General features: G+C 42.1%; 1 protein-coding gene across 9 annotated transcripts in view; it reads left to right on the forward strand.

The window, feature by feature from the left end:
- The first annotated feature begins 7 nt into the window (after window positions 1–7).
- The window catches only part of LDB2 (LIM domain binding 2), a 351,072-nt gene continuing 329,729 nt past the window's right edge, over window positions 8–21,350 (forward strand). For 5 of the 9 annotated variants that reach the window (XM_005878130.2, XM_005878132.2, XM_014549338.1 and 2 more), the window contains exon 1: window positions 15–346. In XM_005878130.2, the coding sequence (XP_005878192.1) occupies window positions 215–346 (132 nt within the window). In that variant the 5' untranslated portion in view covers window positions 15–214. Of the gene's footprint in view, window positions 347–21,350 lie in introns of all 9 variants that reach the window. The other 4 variants (XM_005878129.2, XM_005878126.2, XM_005878124.2 and 1 more) reach the window with 1 other exon arrangement.

The raw sequence follows: 21,350 nt of genomic DNA on the forward strand, positions 1-21,350 counted from the left end.
CCTCCCACCCTCCCTCCTCCTCGCTCCCGCTCCTCTCGCTGTAGAGGGCTCCGAGAGCAGCTCCCAGCCAGTGTGCTCAGCCTGCCTGCCTGCCGCTGTGTGTGTGTGAGCGCGTGTGCGTGCGTCTACTTTGTACTGCGAGGAACACAGCCCATGTGCTCTGCATGGACGTTACTGTTACTCTGTGTAGCTTGATTTTCCACAAGCAGGCAAGATGTCCAGCACGCCACACGACCCCTTCTATTCTTCTCCTTTCGGCCCATTTTATAGGAGACACACACCCTACATGGTACAGCCAGAGTACCGAATCTACGAGATGAACAAGAGACTGCAGTCTCGCACAGAGGTAAGTACTTCCACCCCGGGCGGGTGTTTGTGTATATTTTCGGAGAACTGTGCATGGGCTTTGCCCGGGGATGCCGACTGAATTCCGTGGGAAGTGTCCCGCTAGATACTACCACCTACGTGGAAACAAGCGCCAGGATGGAGCCACTAGTTTGAACGCCGGCTTTCCAGGCGCAGCAACTCTTAGAGCGGGGGACAGTTTCTGCTGGAATCTTGAAACCAACAGCCCAGCACTTGCCTGGCTTGTGGGGTCTCCAGACAGGCTGCTGTCCCAGAACTCCCGGGGTTGCAGGCTCCCAGGCGGCCAGTGAACAAGCGTGTCTTGAGAGAGAATTCCAAGGGATTTTGTGATCGTTTGTATCCCGCAAAATAATTTGTTAACACATCCCAGGGGAAGTCTGTTTTGACTTGCATTGGCTTTTTAAAGTCATCAAAATCGAGATGAAGGGGGCAGAAGAGTGACCCCGAGTACTTTTCCGAACTAGCCCTGGTGGGGACAGGGCTGTAGATTTCCTTGTTAAATTCCGAAACCGGTTGCTTGGGGCAAGGGGGTTCTTGACTTTCTCCTATGGGGATGGGAGTGTCTCCTAAGGGCTCTACCTTCCTCTGGAGCTGGCTCAGCAGTCAAGCCAGCTGGAGTTTTGGCATAGCTGGGATTTTGTGCCTGAAGGAGGGAGCCTCAGCTAGGGGCCAGCAACTCTGGGAGCAGAGAGGAGAACAGGACTTTGAGAACTTTGTAAATGCAAAACTCCAGGCTGCCTCCTGCAATTTGAATATTTAATGCCAGCTGACTTTTTCTCTGTGCTGGCTCTGCGGACAGGTCCTGCTCCTGGGCTGTCCCTGTGCCTGGAAGTAGGGGCTTTGTGTTGAAGTGTTGTAAGGAGTTCTTGGTCGGTGCACCAAAGTCACTTTAGGAAGTAGAAATCGCTGGGAAGTCAGTCTTGTCTGCAGAGCTCAAATGCCCAGAGGGTGCATGGCAAAGAGCTTTTAGGGAAGAGCTTTGGTGGAATTTTAGATTGAAGAGTGACTCCCAACTCTGGAAAGGAACTCACCTGAGGCTGCAGGAGAAAATAAAACACACTTGCTTGAATTGTCAACAGAGCCATGGAGCGTTCATGACGCTTACCGTATTATTATAATACAGCTAACAAGATGTGACCTGCTTTCTGATTGGCTACCTGCTGGACAAGGACTGATTGCTTTTTTAACTGGGCTGTCTTGATCACTGCTATTTTCTTTATATGTTACTAACTCCATCGGTGTTAAATATAAATGAGGACACTGTTGCTCTCCATGGAAGTTAGTTGCTTTCCAGAAGTAGAAACTGTTTTGCTTAGAGTGGTGAGCTGTTGGCCGCCAATGACATTTGTGTGAGTTGCTCTTTGTGTACTTGTGTGTTACAGTTTGTGTATCTCTCAGACCTTTGCCACTGTGTCCTGCAATCTTGAGTGCCTGCATAAGCTATTGGTGGCTGTAGCTTGCCTTCAGAATTAGGAGAGTATAAACTGTCTTATAGTTCACACACACATTCATTGCAACATAAATTTTAGGTATAAATGTCTTAGAAATAGGATTACTTTAAAAAGAGAGACCAAGGGCCGTGATGGCTCAATTCTTGAAGAGCAACAGGATTTAAAAATAACCTGTGTCCACTTCACATTGTGGAAAGTTTTGGAGGAGTTGTGGGAAGAGGTTTACCTCCCGTCCGCCTTGGCTCGGAGAGCAGGCAGTTTTCTCGGGTACCTGTGCTCCCCTGTGCCTTTAATTTTCACTTGGCCAGGGCTCAGCTAAGAGTCTCATGGGGAGACCACTCCATCCCCGCCTCAGGATGCAACAAGGTCCCCACTTTATTTCACATTTGAGAGGAAACCTTTGAAAAGCCCCCATTCATGTTATGTTTCTTAAAAATGGCACATTATTACTTTTCTTTCTTTCTTTTTTTTTTTTGAGAGCTAACCTCAGATATTCCTAACTTTTGGATTATGGGGCATTACTTTTAAAGATTTCTTCTTAGTAGAAAAACTGCTTCATAACTCAAGAACCTGGAGAGAAAAGCTTGCTATGACAGATCTTAAACATGTGTGTAAACCTCCCTGGCTGTGACAGAAAAGCAGTTTAACTTTTTCCTGGTGTGTCCTAGGGCCAACCCTAACATGCTCCTCCCCCCTCCCTTAAGTAGATCTTTTCTTTAATTAACCAAATAATTGCCCTGACACTTCTTTTTTTCTTTGCCAAGCATAACTAATGTCATGAACCTAGAGCCATACTTTTTTTCCTTTTTATTTCATATGAAAAAAGAATCATATAATTGCTCTTAAGATATTTATTACTTTTAAAATATATTTCAATTGATTTTTTTTAGAGAGAGAGAGGAAGGCAGAAGGACACAGAGAGAGAAACAGCCATCAGCTGCCTCCTGCATGCCCCTACCAGGGATTCAGGATCCAGCCCGAAACCTGGACATGTGCCCTGACCAGGGATCGAACCTTCATCCCTTCCATGCAGGGGATGACACCCAACCAACTGAACCACACCAGCCAGGGTGCTCCTAAGATATTTAAATATTCACATTAAATATTAACTTTTGATCATGGTTTGGAATTGGAAAAGAAAATATTTAGGAAAAAAGTTATATTGTACCTTTACCCACAATGGTTACTTATGATAAAGTTGTTCTGAGCCAGAGATGGCTTGGTTGGGATAAAATACCATACTACCCAGTAAGAATTACCAGTTTATTCACACACACCATCAAATAGATTGTTGAACAATTACTTTCAGAATTTAACCAATGCATCCAACCATTGGGCAAGAGAGACTCAGCCTTTCTTCTCTCTCTCCTGGTTCGGGGCCCTATATTACGTAGTGTTACTTTATTGACTCCTAATACCACCCACACAGGCACACCTAGGTAATACTGTCAACTCCCCATTCCTTTTTCAGTGTTGACTTGGCTAGGAAGGAATTGCAGCCAGTCATTCTGTGAGGAATAAATTGAAGATCAAGTTCTTAGAAGTTTCCTGGAATCTCCCTTTTTCATGGACAAGAAGGAGAGTAGTAAAGAACCCTGGTTTTTACGGGCTCCCTTCTATTGCTGACTGTCAGTCAGGGCATCCTCTCACGGGGGTTTGTGCATTTCTTCCAAGTAAGTCAAATCCACCCCCTTCAGAAGCTGAGTAGTTTTTAGTTTAAAGAGCATTAGATTGGCATTAATCTTGTTTGTTTCTGTAATATACTAACTGGTTGGTTTGGACCTTGGGTCCTCATCGGCAAATTCCTTGCAAAGCCCTTGAATTAAAAAATTCAGACAGTGAGAAAAAGTCCCAGGTTTGGTTTGCTTTGGCATGAGAAAGTATTGTGAACTAGAGGGGAGCATAATCATTATTTTTTGCTCCTAGTATTTAGTTCAGAATCACAAATGGTATTGAAATAATAGGCTAATCGTGGAGGAAGTGTTGAAGACAGAGACCCTGCTAGTCTTCTTTAAAGCTGGCTCTTGGAGCAAGGAATTCCTGGGACAAAGTAGGTACTCAATAAACGTTTGTTAACTAGCCCATGGCCAATGAATCAATAGATGAAAGAGGAGAGTTTGAGAATGATATCATGAAATTAGCACCTTTCCTGAGAAACACAATTTCGAATGCCTCTGGGGGCCTGGTACCCCGTGAAGCTGCTCTGGGCATCCGCTTCCTCCACTCACCCCCATATTATCCACATTTACTTCATCATGAGGTTATTTAGATCTCTAATCTTTACGGCAAAAGAAAGCCACTGTCAAAGATTTTAGAACCTCATCTCTTTTTAACAGAATATGATGCATGGCAAAGCACAAACAAACAAAAAAAAAACACCAACCAAAAAAACAAAAAAGTTTAAATGCTGTTGGCTGTTCTGGCAAATAAAATTTCTTTGCAACATCAGAATCTCAGTGAAATTTTATAAAGAAATATGTGGGTGTTTCCCCCCTTTTTAAATGAAATTAAGAAAAACTCTGAGATCTGTGTCACTGTTGACCAGTGCAATTCCCAGGCTGTGGAAGGGAGTTCCTTTTTCCCTTGTGTTAGCCGCCAGGAGTTGACCTGGTGTCTCCTAAAATTCAAACATTTGATGGTCTTGCTGTCCCAGATGTACAGGACTGCACCGTGATATAATTTAGTATTGCACACCAAGTATAGTCACATAGGATATGAAAATGTGTTTTAAAGACTTCAGAATTTGTTCTGTAGAAAGCTTCCAGAATGACAAAAACTATTTTTTTTAAATTTCTTGAGATCTGTGCTATGGGATGAAAATATAGGGGAAATATGGGGCCCATCATAAGGACTTTCATTGTTAGCAAAGGGATTTCACTAATGTTGGCTTATTACAGAATTTAAGAAACTTGATCAGTGAAATTATAAAAATCCTTGTTGTTGATAACTTTGCTATACCTTGTTTCCTCATACAAATTGACAAAATATGTCTCCGCTTTAATGAGGATGTTTGTAAGTATATATTTTTCACGTTGTTAGGATACTCATTTTAATAAAATACCACACACATCAGGGAAGGGTGTGGGTTCCATTCTGTGTTTCTGCTGTTTTGAGATTTATTTTTTCTTTTGTCACTACTACACACCCGCTCCAAAAGAGAAAAGTGACTACAGTTGGAAGCTGCACACACAAGAATTTTATTAGAATTACAGTGTTTAGTTTTATAGGGTTTAATAGGAATGGTAAAAATGTTTGAAGACCTTGAAATTTAAATCTGCTGCTTTTCACCCCTTCTCAGTTCAACTCTCCAACTCCCTGGGGAGGGGGTGAGAGGGGGTGGGGGCTCCCAGCCTTTTCTTTCAGCTACATTTTTATATACTTCAGCCACAGGGTTTCAGTTGTAACATCATGTTTATTCATGGAGAGCTCAGTATCATTGATGCTCAGATGGAGCCTAGTTAAAATGAGATTAGGTATTTTGGCTAGGTGGCGGGAGGGGGGGGGGATGAAAAATGCTTTGTGATAACTTGGAAATTATTCTCCCCCTAGAAATTTAGAAAGAAAAATGTTGCTGTTACTCTGAAGCATATGAATGATTTTCAGTGTTAAACACAGAACTTTCCAAGTTTTGGGAGGGGGGGTGGTGGGGGGGGGGGGGATGGGGTGTTGGTAGTAGTAAGGAAAGCTATTTTGAAAATGTTAAATGAAACCAAAAGTGCAGTTTTAAAAAGGAGAACTTGCAAACTCTTATTTTTCAGGCTCTCTACATGGCCTCAGAAAACACACTGCAGGACTCTTGTACGGATTTTATTTTCCTGAGGTCTTCCCCCCCCCCCCCCCCTCTTTCCATATTCTTACTATGGGAACTGTTTTTAATTAAAAATTGCTGCAAACTAACTATTTGGAGGAGGCCATGGAGGGGAAAAAACCCTCTCAACTCACATTCAACACAGATTCTTATCTGCCTAGAATCAATGCACATTTCTATTTCTCCCTTTTTGGTGCGTAAATTATGATATAGGACAAAAAACAGTATGCATTTTTTTACGCATTTAGCTTGCTGTTTGGGTTTCAGAAAGAAATTAATTTAAATTGTATGGAGAGCAGGGCAATAAATCTCCTTTTATTGCATTTGTCCACGTAAACTCATTTTTCACAAGGAGCACAAAACACCCCCTTTCCGAACGAGCAAACAAAACATAAAAAAAACAACCTCAAACATTCAACTTTATACATCGGCAAGAACAAGATTCATAAACATACTTATTTGGATTTGGTTGGTGGGTCTCAAAACATAATTGATCCTGAAAAACAATGTCTTTCAGAAAGTGTCAGTCCACAGAGATTTAAAATATATTCCACTGATGTAGATATGACATGTACCTTTTTTGTTGTTATTCTCTTTTTCCCTTTCTTTTTTTCTTTCTTTCTTTTCCTTTATTCCTTTCTCCCTCTCCCTCTCTTTTTTTTCTCTCTCTCTCTCCTGTTTTTATTTGTTTGATCCTAGGTGTTATGTGGTGTGTGTGTGTGTGTGTTTTATTTTTTAATTTAAGATCTAACACCATGCATCTGAACATAGGCAACTATTAACATTTAAAACAAAATCCCATCATTCTTTAAGAATGCCCATACTTCTGGCGATGCCAATACCAGAGTCGGAAAATAGATGACGAAGACATTTTCTGTCATCCAGAAGCTTACAATTGGTCACGAAGGGAGACCGCCAGACCAGCTCTTACAGTGAGGTACTATGATGGAGTAATCCACAGTGTAGTATGAGTGTGCGAATGTATTGAAAGGCAGACACACTTCTGAAAGGTAGGCATGGTGATCATAACTATCTTCTATGGAGTGTTTAGAATCTGTTGGGTCATGGTGCTAAGTGCCTTTAGGTCAGCTCATGTGACCCTCGTAATCACCTCTGAGACAGGTACTGTTAACATCCCCATTTTCACTGATGAGGAAACAGGGGTTAAGTAAGTTGTCCAAGGCCATGCAGATGGTAGTTTAGTTTTAGGGGTTATGCTGTTAACCACTCTGCTATAGCAACTCTCTTGAGATAAGCAACAATAGCTAGAATTCTAGTTTCACGTGTGGACATTTATTAGGTAAATATGTATGGTTTTTTCTAGGACAGGTTGACTTTGGTAGTGGCTGGAAAGTTGACCCCATCCACCTAACTCAGATAAACTGTTTGTCTCTCAAATGCTTGATTTCAAAAAGAACCATGTGAAATTCCAAAGGAGGGAGCCAGAGATGGAACGTATATAAAAAAAAAAACAACCAAAATCACACTCCCCATTGAAGAACAAATATCTTTACTATTCCTTGAAGGGGCATTATCTGAAGAATCACTGGAATTTCTATGGAGTCTTATGCATAGTCGTCTAAAAGTTTAATTATTTTACTTGAAAAATACTTAGATTTTCATCCAGTGCTTGACTCTTCTTAGGCAAGCTCTGTGGAAGATGGTCTTTTAATCATTTTAAAGAGTAGTAGGATGCCTATAAAAACCATTTCATTTTTGGTGGCACCGCTCCTTTCCACATGTAAGGGTGAGGAGATTAAACTATAATTAGAATTTGATGCGGCGTTGGCTTCCTTTTCGGGTAATCAACTTGGAATTTTAGAGAACACGAAGGCACAGAGAGGAAAGAACCCCCAGCATGCTTTGACTCCCACTCTCCTGGTTTGGTCCTCTCCTGAGAGGCAATCTCTCCACATCGTGTGTCTCTGCATTTCTGTGTGGAGGAGTCATGCTTCCTTTCTGCCCTGCTGTAGCCACCTTGGCCATTGTCTGTAAATACCTGCCCATTATTGAAGATAAGATGGGCCTCCTCATTTGACTTACGCCCAAGCCCAAGATGCAGGCATTCTGGTTCTCCTTTAAAGAGAAGGGAACTGAGGCTCAGGGAGGGGAACTGAGTCCATGCGTGGACGTCCCAGCAGCTGGATTTTCTCACTCCCCCACTCGATGTTCTCTTCCAAAGCAAGCTGAAGGCTACGCATGCCATGTTGGAGGCCCCAACAGCCGTCCTCCGCCCTCTCTGTACCTCTACTTTGACCAGCCTAATTGAAAGTTGTAGTCTTCCAGGTAAAAACTGAAGACTTAGAATTAAAAACCTGGCAGACCCCCCTGAAGAAGAGGGACCTGCCCTGTTGTGGTGACATCACAAGCCCTATCCGGTCTTCAGGTTTAGGATGGCCTCCTAATTGCCCTCCCTCTTCCTACTCTCCATTCCCCACAAGCAGCCAAGGAGGTATCTTTGAAGCACAAATCAGATCATGCCACTCTCCAGCTTCCCCTCATTCCTAGCATAAGCTCTACACCCTTTGCTCTAGCTTTAAGGTTCTATTTATCTGTTTCTTCCTGATGGCCCAGCCTTAACTCCTGCCACTTTTTCCCCCAGACTCCAGCCACAAGGGGCTTGCTTTGGATGCATTACTTGCCAAGCTCCTTCACATCTCAACACCTTTGCCCTCAGTGGTAGAAGGGATACATGGATTCCTCCATCATAACCTGTATCAGTATGAGAAGCTCTAATTTGCATTAGAAGTTGGCAATGTTTTGGCCTTCCTTGCAGGTAATCAAATATCTCACAGAAAATAATGGCAATGAGGCTGAGTCCCAGCACTTAGTGGTTCCTCTAGGGATCAAGTTACATGTCCCAGGGAGCCCTTCTTCCTTGATCACCTCAATTCCAATTAGCCCCCTGCCCACTCACTTTCTATCACATGCCCTGATAATTTCCTCCATAGGTGATATTTTCTTGCTTGCTTATTTCGTAAGTGTCTTTTGGGAATCTCTGAGTTCTGATTAAAAATTTTGAACTTATTCTACTGTTTTTCCCCCCCTCATTTGATATTGCCACCACTCCTTTATCTTTGTATCTATCTACCTTAGGGCCCAAAGCCATGAATTATGATAAGAATCATGATAATACCTTACATTTCCTGGAGCACTTTGCATTTTAGGAAAGTGCTTTCAGGGCCATTAATTAGCTTATTTGAAGTGGTTTGCACAACAAAATATGGGAAGTTATGTTAGTATATTACCTTGTGGTCTATAATAACTTTGTGTTAGCTGTATGGTGGTAGTGGTGGTGGCCTGTGTGTGTGTGTATGTGTGTGTGTGTGTGAGAGAGAGAGAGAGAGAGAAAGAGAGAGATATGCTCGCCCCAATCAGATTGTGTTTGTGCACAATTTTTTCCACCAGTGTTTTTCTTTTCCTTTGCAGTGAAAAGAGGGACATGCCTAGAATATAAAGATCTGAACTGAAGTATGACTTACAATAAGTCAAAATTCGGATCCAAGTCCTGGCTTTGCCTCCTGGTTGCTATAGGATCTTAGGGAAGCTCCTTAACCTTTCTGTGCCTTTGTTTCCTTAGCCCAAGTTTTAGGGTGGGAGTGAATAGCTAATGCCTGTAAAATGCCTGGTCTGTAGCAAGTGCTCAGTAAGTGAGGCTGCTATGATGATAGGCTGTCCTTATTCTCCATCGTATCTGCAAATTAAGTAGTGTAAGTAAAGCAAAACTTTGCTTGATTTCTTAAAAATGTCTTTAAAAATATTGTTACATGGCCTGCAGTAGCATATTCAATTTAATGAACAAACCTTGCAGTGATATGTTGCAGGACTTGTGGGTTTGGTGTTCTCATGATATGGGATAATGCCATCAGGGATTCCCACCTTCATATAGTCAGGATGACACGATGATCATGTACCTTCTTGTGGCCATGCTTTCCCCAAAGTCCAGGTTATCATCCTCTCGTAGACATACCTGTGGTTAATAAGAATTGACCAATATGAGGGACATGGGCACTCCATTCTTTTGGGAAAAAGCTGTGTTCCGGATTGCCCCGTGTATGAACGCAGTGGAGACAACAGAAGGTTGAGATGTTCCCTTTCCCCAGTGCTTTGCAGGGCATCTGAACAGGGCCCCAGGGGAGGCCTAGGGAGCACACACCTGCTGCTTTGACTGGCCATTTTGTCTAACAAGGGACACTTCTCCATAGGCAGCTTGCATGGAGTTCTCCCTGAGAGCTGTGTCAGCACTGTTTGGAGTCTGAAGTGCCCCCTGTGTGTCTGGACTGATAACGGCCCTGCCAACTGCTCCACTGTGACACCTTGTGGCTTACTCTTTAAGGCAGTGCAAAAGCGCAAGGGTGGAGCAGGTGAGGTGCTGAATGGCACCATGGGGCATCTTTCCCGCCAGAGGGATCAGGTTGATGGGTAGGAAAGCTACCTGCCTCTAATGTCCTGGTTTGTCCCACTAGTTTCAGTGTAGAGCCTCCTTGGTTTTTTTAAAATTGAATTCTTTAAATTACACATATCTTCCTGTACTTCATTTCATTGTCCAGGTCACCTGAGATTTGTATATAGGGTTCCACATTAATAATTTTTAATTAACCTTTCTAGAAAATGATCTTACATAGCTCAAACATAAATTGTTTGCATACACACACACACACACACACACACACGGTTTTTCTGGAGAAGGTAGTCTTTGCTACATTTTGCTTCCTGATACAGGTCTTAGGACTCATGAGGATTTCATTTTGAGACTGAAAATTGGTGTTGGCGAAAGCAAAAATAAAGCTGAACTACTCAACAAGACCGACCATTTGGCAGTGCACACACACACACATACACACACACAACTCTTCTTATGCCTTATAATTTTAGCCATGATGACCCCGCAGTTGGAAACTTCTTGCTTGATGTTGAAATTAAGCAGTTGGTGCATATCACCGCTTTTGAGAGGTTCTGATGGAGGACATTTGGTGGAGTTACCACGCCCAAATTAGCTGACTCCTAGCATTTCGGGGCTGGAATAGACATGAGAGATTCTCTAGCCCAAGCCCCTGAATGAGGAAGACCAGAACTCAGGGGCTCACCTGGACTATGCAGCGCTGCTGATCCAGACGTGGTCTCAGGTTTTCTAAACCATCGAGCTAGTTGCTAAGGGAAAGACCAGGAACTGGCCAAATTAAACACTCTTACCAACCACCAATTTGTACTTCAACCCTACAAAAACTTTCATGTTCCAAACCTCTTTCTCCATTTTCAGTTTTCCAATTAGTACATGCTATTGATGTTGAAAAACTCATCACGAACTTTCATTGTTTTCGAATTTATGATTGCTTTCCTTGTCAATTGAGTTAACATAAAGTTACATATGCTTTAAGTATACTTGACTTTAAAAAACATGGTACAATTTCAGCATAGAGTATTTGTAAAACATAATGATGTACAAAGAGGTAAATATAAATTGTCTTTAATTCTATGCAAAAATAGCTGTTAGCATTTTAGCATATAAACCTAAGCACACAAAGATATACATTAACGCTTACACACTTAGAAACTTATTGAACATCCTTTTGACCAACTCTTTTCACTAAAATTTTGAGTATTTCACTGTGTTCTCAAAATATAATTTTGAGTTGCCTGAATTATTCACACATATGTTTGTATTTTAAAAATTAACAACCTATACTAGTAGAACCAGGAGGTCAGGGTACAGCAAGTTAATTTATGACACCATTGAAGGGCATATGTTCAATTCAAGGAGAAAAGTGATGTCTCGCAGAGTGGGCTGTGTCATGAGCTGTATGCAATGTTATCTTATTTTTCTCACTGGATCAAAGAGCTCCTTGGGGTCAGGTATCATCTTAATCCATGTTCATATCCTTCATGACATTTGACATTCTCTGTGGCTCATAGCAGTCTTTTTTTAAAAGGCATATTTCACAGAGGTAGCCATATTGTCACTAGATTCTGAGTTTTCACAGTGTTGATACGGGTAGTGTGCACTTTATAAATAAGCCTCATACACAGGCAGTTCTATGGCAGTGCTGTTGTGGTGTGAAATAGGACCACAGCATTAGCTCTAAGTGGTTACCTTCTGGAGTCAAGCAGACTTATTTCTCTAGTTGCTATTTGTATGAGCTTGAGTAAGCTAGTTTACCCTTCTGTGCCCAGGTAGCCCTCGTGAGTAATGGGTGGATGATGATAGAATCTATGTCTTTAAGTTTTTATGAAGATCGAGTGATATAATTCTTATGAAGTGATTAGCATAGTGCCTTCACCCTGTAGTTGTTTATTGTCACTGTTACGGCCTATTTCTTTAGAGGATATTGAACATCTACCATATGTGGTGCAAGAGTAGTGAGAGCACACAGTAAGGATCCATAGGGAGGAGAGGGTTGAGGGATGAGTAGGAGTTTGCAGTTTGTGAAGGGTGGTGTGTTTTTGGCAGAAGGAATGGCACATGCAGAGAAACTGAACCTTGGAAGGTGGTGTTCTGTTTGAGGAAGGGGAGGACTTTGGCATGGCTGTATGCAGGACAGTGTGTATGTACACGAAGTGGCCAGATTATTATGACCACCCCATCAGTACAATGAAGTGAATTAGTTATGCAACTAATATTAATAAAACCTTGAGAGTATTTGCTTAGGAAGTTTTCAATATTCAGTATTTTTGGAAGTGTCAATGAAGTACTGATGGAGGGTCATAACAATCTGGCCACTCAGTGTATGTGTAGGGTGGGGTTGGTGGGGAGGTGGGAGAAAAACCTGGAGAGGAAGTAGAGATCAGATTGTGAAGGCTTTGGTCCTTACCCTTTAGAGACTATTGAACTTCAGCATGGTGAGTACAGACAGGGCCCTGGCATGATTATTGAATGTCTCTGTGCCTTGGTTTCCTCATAGGGACTTTAGTTAGTCCTTTAAAGCACTTAGACTAGCACCTGGTCCGCATACCCTACTGGGTAAAGGGGACTGATGAAATTATTTATTTATTTATTTTTTGCCTAGGCACTGAAACAGTTTCAAAGGGAACTGATGAAATTATTTATTTATTTTTTGCCTAGGCACTGAAACAGTTTGATCTGCCTTTGAGCAGATCTCTCTGGTCACTTTGTGGGGGGGTGGACTGGCGGTGTGTCTTGGAGCACATTCATCTGCTGAGGGGAAGGAGTCAGTGGATGGGGAGATGCACAAAGGAAAAATCACACACACTGGCTGACTGAGCTATTTTTAGCCTTGTATGTCTGAGGCAAAGGATGGATTTTTCATGGCATTTTTTTTAAAAGATGCAAAATTACCGTAAGCCAAGGTTATGTAAGTTGCCCAGGGACAATTTATTTGTCCCCCAGGTGTGGTCCATGAAACTTTTAGTAGGCATTTCAGAGGGTGGTCCCCAGGGCCTCCAGCCCAGACAGAACTGGGAACCCAGAGTGATGCACTGAGGCTGCTGGGAAGGCTCCCTGAGCTGGCAGCCACCCTGGACTGGGCCCAATGTGTGTGGCAGTGAGTCAAGTGACAGGCTGAGTGGGAGAGAGAAGGCAGGGGGTTGAAGTCCTACCCGCTCCAGCACATGCAGCATGGGTCTCTGAGCCTCAGTTTCCCCGATGGGAACATCAATATGTCAACATCAGAGGGACATGCTGAACAATATATGAGATCATGGAGATAAATTGTCAAGACCCGGTGACCTTTCCCTTCTCTACTTGGCACTTTATGTCACAACAGACAGGCCCACAGACTTTTGTTCATTTTATTTGCTTATTTACTTTAAAATAAATTTTTATTAATATCAGAGAAGAAGGGAGAGGGAGAACGAGATAGAAACATCAATGATGAGAGAGAATAATTGATTGGCTGCCTCCTGCATACCTCCTACTGAGGATCCAGCCTGCAACCCAGGCATGTGCCCTGACTGGGAATAGAACCGAGGCCTCCTGATTCCTAGGTCAATGCTCAACCACTGAGCCACAGCCGGCCGGGCTGACTTTTGTTCAAGTGTTTCCTGAACTCTTCTCACACCTCCCTCCGCTCCTCCCTAAACTCGATCCTGTGGCCTCGGATAAATCTTTCCCTTTCCTGAGCCCATTTTCTTTTCGGAAGGCTTTGGATTAGATGAGATAAGAGCAAGGTTCTTTCGTTGGCTCCAGGGTCCCCTCTTCCCATTAGGTGGACTGTTCCTTTCTGTTTTAACCTACACATTAAAAATAAGATCAAGGTAAATCACGTGTATTGACGGGCTCCATCCAGCCTCTGCTCTTTCTCTCCCTCCCTTGGTGGAGGGATCTTGCTGAGTCATGGCCTCTTGCTTTTACACAAACAGTGGCTGGAGCTGGAGACCTGGCCCTGGCCTCCTAGAGCCCTCGTACCATTGTCTTACAACCTGCACATGAAAGGAGGCCCGGGGTTGTTTTTTCCTGGCGTGGTAAAAGGACCTCAGAATGCAAATGCAGGATGCACTAAAATTACAGAGTTCAGCCAGTTCCCTGGACCCGCAGTTTTTGTTGTTGTTGTTTTTAGAAAGGTTAAAATGTATCTGAACCAAGACTAGAAAATAAGCTTAAGGTGTTAGGTTATTCGGAAAAGACGGTTAATGCCTGTTGCCTAAGTGCGTTAAACTGCTTTGAAATGATCACTTGTGTGCTCTATTTTAAAAGCTGCTTTGCTGCGATGGTGATTTAAACCAATTTTTTTCTAGACTCAAAACTTCGCATTTGTGTGTTGGGGAAAAAAAGACTGTATTTGAAACAAATAAACATTAAAACATAGTTTATTATATTTCTAGGCGTTTGGCTGGAAGGAAAATATGTCAAGACATTTATAGTTAGAAACTGAAATCTCTGCCTTAATTCACTCCATTGTATTTCCATGGAGCCCAACCATATATAATATTACCCATTCTCCAGAGAGCTCCTCGAAGGGATACCAGATACTGTTGGTATAATGAGAGAAGGGGGAGGTGGGAGAGAACGGATGGGAAATGGTTTCCAGTCTTAATTCTCTATTTCCTGTGATTTTTTTTGTTTGTTTTTAATGAAGGCAGGGGAAAAGGAGAGAAGAAAGAACTGTGCTGTTACTTTTATTATGGCTTTGATTTTAAAGCCATTTAAGAAGTAACATTCACTGTGGCACCCTGTGGTGTCCACGATGGGATTGCATTGGCTCATTCATCCTTCAGTAACGTATTGAGTTTTTCTATTAATGTGCTCAGTGATGGAGGACTACAGCGTGCCCTGCCCTCAGGATGCTCACAGCCTAGTGGGGAAGGCAGCCAGCTACTTAACAAGCACTTACGGCAAAGGGTGGCCAGTGCCCTGCTGGGGAAGACTGGGCTGCTGATTGCATTGAGAATGGAAGGTACCCTAGACTGTGCTATTCACACACACACACACACACACACACACACACACACACGTGCACACTCACACTTTATGTTATATACAGTGTGACCCAAATATTCCCTGTATTTTTAATCTAGGGCACTGCTAACTTTTTGATGATGCTGCATATCTGGTGATCTTTAGAGCAATTAAGCTGCTTAAATATCCAAAACCAGAGAGCTAAAGCCAGGCAGCATTAATGCCCCAGCAATGGCTGCAACCAGGTCCTTTAGCCTATTGTAATCCAAACTGTGGGTGAGGGACAAAGAAAAAAGGCTACTCCTCTAAGCCTCCTTAAAATGCCAAGATATGGCAAAAATAATCCTTTTTTCCCTCTAGGCCATGAGAGATTGTTTGAATGTAGGGTAGAAAATTTCATGCTTAACTAGGAACTGAATAGTAATTTTTGTCAAACTTTCAGATTGCTACTTAATCTTTTTTAAAAATCCTCCTCCTACAACTATGGTTTATAGCTAGATAACACTGAGAAAAGTTTAGGAAGAAAACAGATCATGCGAAGTGTCGAATAGTTAGAAATCCATAAAACTGAAGGCAGGGGGTTGGATCAGCAAACAATAGAATCTCAGAAATTCAAGAGCAGAAACAATGATGATCATGCTGTACATTTATTGAGTGTTTGCTGCATGCTAGTCTCCCCAGGTCAGTGCTTTACACCATTGTTGCAATTAAGCTGCACATCAGTGTGGGAAATAGTAGTATTATCCCCATTTTTTTTCAGATGAGGAAACTAAGGCTGAGAGACACTTAGTAATTAGTCCAGGGTTCCACAGCAAGCAAGGGCTTGAACCCAAGTTGATTTTCACATCTCAATTCTACTGAGTCTCCAGACAGTGTCCCATTTTACAGCTGGAGAAACTGAGGCCCAGAGAGGTTAAACCCAGGCCTTGGGTCATATGAAAGGCACTACTGAAACCTTCTCATTGATTGATGATTTGGTCTTTGGTTCCTCAATCCATGCACACGGGGAATCCACTGTGAATTTCACATCACCAAGGCCTTCTTGCACTCAGGGACCATGCCTGGCTCATCTCTGTATGAGCAACACAGAACACAGGGCCGGGTGCAGAAGAGATGCTCTAGACCTTTCTTGACTGAATGAAGAATATGAGAAAAGTAGCAGGTCCAGAAGCTTAAACTCAACTAACTGTAAGCTCACCATGGACAAGCACAGTGGCTGTCTTTCTAGGCACCGCAGCCCATAGGACATATTTATGTGATTTAGTAAAAGGTATTGCATCTGGATGAGCCTACAAAGGGAAGGCTTTCTGGACTTCCTGGCAGACACTAGCCCCGAAGGGCTTGGCAAAGGGTTTTGGATTTCAGCCCTCTCCTGTTCTCTTGGCCAGCTGCCTTTTAGCAGTGTGGAAACTACCCAACTGTACAAGGAGGACTGTTTTTATTTAATTTAGTCATCCAGGGTCTAACAAAGGACCTGGAATTTGATTGATATTCACTACATATCGATTGAACACATGAAGAATAAATTGTCTGCGGCATTAGAATACAACGAATACAATAGTGTTGGGGGCATGTGTCCAGGAGCAGGTTGGAAGTGAATTGGTTCTACAGGGATTGTAGGACTTGGTTTTGTTGGGGGGAAAAAGAAGGGCATCTGGTTGGAGGAAACAAAGGCTGAGATGCCATCAAGCACACAGGTCTGGGGCAGGAATAGGATCTGGTTGGCTGAACTCTGCTCAAGGAAGTCTGCAAGTGTGAAGAGAGCTGCATACTTGAAGGAGGCCATTCTCACTGTACTCTATGCTTGGTCCCCACATCCATAGAATACAATGTAAATGGAGTTTCATGGAGTTGTTAAATTGGCTTCCTATTTCTTGGGGAGACATGTTCTTTCTCTACCCGCTCTGTATTTATTAGGGTTCCCCAGAGAAACAGAACCTATAAGATGTATGTGTATCCAGGAAGAGCTTTATTAGAAGGTATTAGCTCACAGAATTATGGAGGTTGGAAAGTCCCATGATCTACGATCTATAAGCTGAAGACCTGGGAAAGCTGGTGGTGGAGTTTGAAGGCCTGACAGCCAGAGGGCTGATGGTCTAAATTTGAGTCCGAAGGAGAAGATCAGTGTCCCAGCTCAGCAGTCAGGCAGAGTTCATTCAACTTTCCTCACATTTTTGTTCTATTCATGCTCTCAACCGGTTAGATGATGCCTACTTTACTCAGTCCACCAGTTTAAATGCTACTCTCTTCTGGAAACACCTTCAAAGACACACCCAGAAATAATGTTTAAATAGAATCTCGGCATCCCATGTCCCAATCAAGTTGACACATAAAATGAACTATCACACCCTTCCCTGCCAAAATTCTGCCTTCTCAGGTATAACAGAGGGTGGTGTTGGAGGTCCTTGAATGCTTGGTTGAGGTGTTTGGATATAACTTTATAGCAACAGGGAACCTTTGTATGTTCTTGAGTAGATCCATTAAAATCCCATTCTTTCCTTCATTAGGTGCATCTATATTGAGGAGGGCTGGTATTTAGCATATTGTAGTTCTTAAAAACAGACATGGGCCTTTCTTGTCAGAAACTGACAACCATGTAAGGAGATATACAGCAGTGAAATGTGCACTATTCAACACAATGTAATAAGTGCACTAGAGGAGTCCAGTATGTTTCTGTAAAGCGTAACAAAAAAGCCTGACCTACACCAGTGGGAGCTGTGGTCAGGAAAGGCTTTCTTGACAAAGTGAAATTTTAATTGAGATTTAAAAAACAAATGAGATTTAATCAGAAAAATGGGACATGGATGCCAGGATGGCATTCAAAAGAGGAGCAGAGAAGGCAAAGGTCTTATTTGGGGGCCAGGTTGTCTGGAGTGCAGAGAGCAGGGAGGAGATACAAGATGCAATCTGAGGCTGAAGATCCATGTTGGGGCCAGATTATGTTTGACTGTGGATAGGACACATTAAGGATTTTGGCTTTTTAAAAAGTTATCCTAAGAGCAATGGGAAATGTGCTCCTTTTGATAGAGGTTTGAAAGAGGGTACATCATGAAACGGGCATTTTGAAAACATGTCTCAGGTTGCCGAGCGGAGAATGATTTGGAAGGGTTTTTAAAAAATATTTTTTATTGAATTTTAGAGATAAAGGAAGGGAGGGGGAAGACAGGGAGAGAAACATTGATCAGCTGCCTCCTGCTTGCCTCCAACAAGGGACGGAGCCTGCAACCTGTGCATGTGCCCTGACCAAGAATTGAATGGGCAACCTTTTGGTGCAAGGGACAATGCCCAGCAAACCGAGCCATTCTTGCCAGGGCTTTTTTTTTTTTTTTTTTTTTTTTTTTTTAAATGGAAGGATTTAATAGAAGATGCAAGAAGACAAGTGAGAGAAGGATATTACAGTTTTCCAGGTAAAAGATAACAATGAATTGGATTCACCTGGAGCCCATCAGGGGGACAGAAGAACATGGGTGGGACAGTGGTTGGTGATGAATTGGCTATGGAGGGCATTGGTTAGGATAAATTTCCAGCCTCACTCTAGGATTACTGGAATAAGGGTAGTGTCTTTTCTCAGGCTTCATCTCTATCCATTCATGTCAACAGCATGTACCTGTGTTCTCAAGCTCCAAATCAGTGTATAGTTTAATGATGTTAACTCTACCTTCATCCCAGAATCCACTTGAACTAGCTGTACCAGCATCCTGTGTGTCTATCAGTTCTGTCAAACTCTTCCACCTCCCCTGAGCTGCACATTTCCCAGCCCCTTCCCCTTGCCTACTTTGATTAGCTTCTACTTTCACAACATCTTCATTACTTACCAGTTTGTTCAACATTCTTTTTATTTTTTTAAAGCAAAGATTGATTAAGAGTTTCTTCTCTTCCCTGTTTTTGAGTCTCATTATTTCCCTGTTTTCTCTTGGTTATTAGTGGTCCTGTTTTCTTTCAAGTGCCTCTCGTCTTTGAAAAGCTCTTGTGATTCTCTTAAGCCCATTTGCCATTTTGTTGGCCTGTCTTCCTTTTCCCTAGAAGCCTTAAGGATGGCATTATAGTTTTCCTCATCCCCTCTCCCCTTCTTCAAGTACAACTATAGACACTTTACTACTGTAAGATTGCTTTGCAGCATCTCTCACAATATAGAAACTCAATAAATATTGGTTAAATTTGTTCCTTTTGTGGAATGTAAGTCACTTAAAATGCTTCTTGTACATTCTCTCTTTTATATAAGCATATCATATCAGTATGTGTATGGCTATTTGAATGCTTGCTTTTCCTGGGAAGACTCGCGAAATAATTTATTTCTCTGTGGTTCTAGACCAGAGTGGTAGATGTTTACCCAAGCCCATGTGAATACCCTCAAAAATGTTGGGTGATCATCATAAATGTCCATCAGTTCAATCAATTCTTAGTGAGACCTTTACTTTCCCCATGAGCTGCTAGATGACTTTTGATGGTTTTGCATAATGATTATGGGTCTTAGGTTCTTAAGGGACAATAATCAGGGAATCAAAACAAATGTAGGGACATTTGGAGAGTATGTATTTATTCCACATATTGGGACTGTGCTAGGTCTCAAAGATGCAAAGGAGCCTCAGACTGGGATAGTAGGGACAGGAGGATGATTGTTGCAATGAACCCTTTGAAGCTCCAGTTGGAAGTCAAAGGATCTTTGCCCTGGATTGGAAGCAGTCCTGAAAGTGGGGTCATTTCTTCTTCAAACCATGTCTGGATTGTCTCTTTCACAAGGTTAACATTAAAGGTAAAATGAGCTGACTGATTAAAAGTGTTTTGAGTAAGTAGAATTACTTTAAAAAGTCCACATTGGGAAATGATCAGTGAATCAATGGTTAAAAGTCTTCTACAATAGACGGGGCATTTAGTTAGTGGAAAGAGATATTTGAGGATCGATGGAAATAGTTATTTCTGGAAATAGCTTGTTGTTTGCTGATTACTGTTAGTTGGCATCAGTTTAATGCCTTCCCCCCTAATGTACCTAGAGATTTGTGATGGAATTATCTATGCAAATTGAACACTTTAAAAAAGCCCTCCACAAACCTGTATGTTATATTTATAAACTTTACATTGTACTAAAGTCAGCAAATGTCACAGAATTAAAATCAGTAAATGCGAAAGTGAAGGTTTCCATAGCAACAGTAACTAACCCATATTGCATGTAAAATGGAATGTACATTAGGATTTACATTTAATCATCTACTAGTAGAGAAAGATACTATATAGAATAGGTACAACATGATACGTTCAGGTGACCCCAACAGCTCTTTATCCTTTAAACTTCAGGCTTTAGCTTCTTTAACCCTTTTGTATCTACCAAGTTTTGACTTACTGAAGGAAAATGAGGTAGGAAAAATTAGAGGCAACATCAGGGCAGAGGTTGCACCCCTAGATTTAAATGTAGTGGAACATCATCCTTGCATAAATTATCAATCAACTCTGTAGGTGTTTCAGAGAAAGAAATAGATCCAGAATACTAAACACTTAGGAAATTGTTGCATTAAGAAGAATGTCTGTCTCCATAGTTAGTTCATCCAAACCTTCAGTGCCTCTAGAACATGGTAATGCAACCTGGTTTCATGGCTTTGTGTTGGTTGTGGAAAGGTCCAATGGGGTTGGGGGCGTGAGACCAGAGACAAAGATGGGGGTCATAGCCCAGTTCACCACATCTTGCCTCTGGCCTCTTTTGGTGAACTTCAGTTTCCTCCTATAATGCATTCCTTACCTATTACTGAGGGTTCTTGATGTCTCAAATCAGACTTGGGGGAGGTGGATGCAGGATACTTTATAGCCCCTGAAGCTTTCTATGTGGATGATGATGTTGCTAGTGTGTGAGTTGCTTCATAAGGCGGGCACCATCCCCGAAGGTAAACTGCCTTTGACTGCCCTTGACTGTGAGCTTCCATAACAGGATGTCTCCTTGCTCTGCAGACCTTCCTGGCCCTTCTGGCAAAGGGCTCTGAGTCACTGTGAGTAGCCATTGGGCCTCCTCATATCAGTCTACATGGGGAGATGGCTCTAGGTACAGTCTCATTGGACAGCATTTCCTTTTATAAAATTGGAAGAAATGTTAGTACTGACTAAACATATGATTCATTCTAAAATGCAGTTGATTTTTTAAAATAATTTTAAAGAGCATTAATCATAAGTCCTGTACCTCCTCTCCCCACCCCATAAACTTGAGTGGCTTTTGGATTCCCTGACTTTGCTCTCAGACTCTCTGACGTAGAGGTCTGAAGTAGAGCACAGGATCTTTGTATCAAGTAAGCATGGCAATTTCTAAAAATTTTATTTTTAAATCAATTAATTAAGTTTGCATAGCTTAAGGTGCCCACAACCAAGATCATAATTTTGCCACCAGTCCAGA

The sequence above is a fragment of the Myotis brandtii genome, unplaced genomic scaffold (assembly GCF_000412655.1).
Source record: "Myotis brandtii unplaced genomic scaffold, ASM41265v1 scaffold547, whole genome shotgun sequence".
NCBI classification, from domain to species: domain Eukaryota; kingdom Metazoa; phylum Chordata; class Mammalia; order Chiroptera; family Vespertilionidae; genus Myotis; species Myotis brandtii.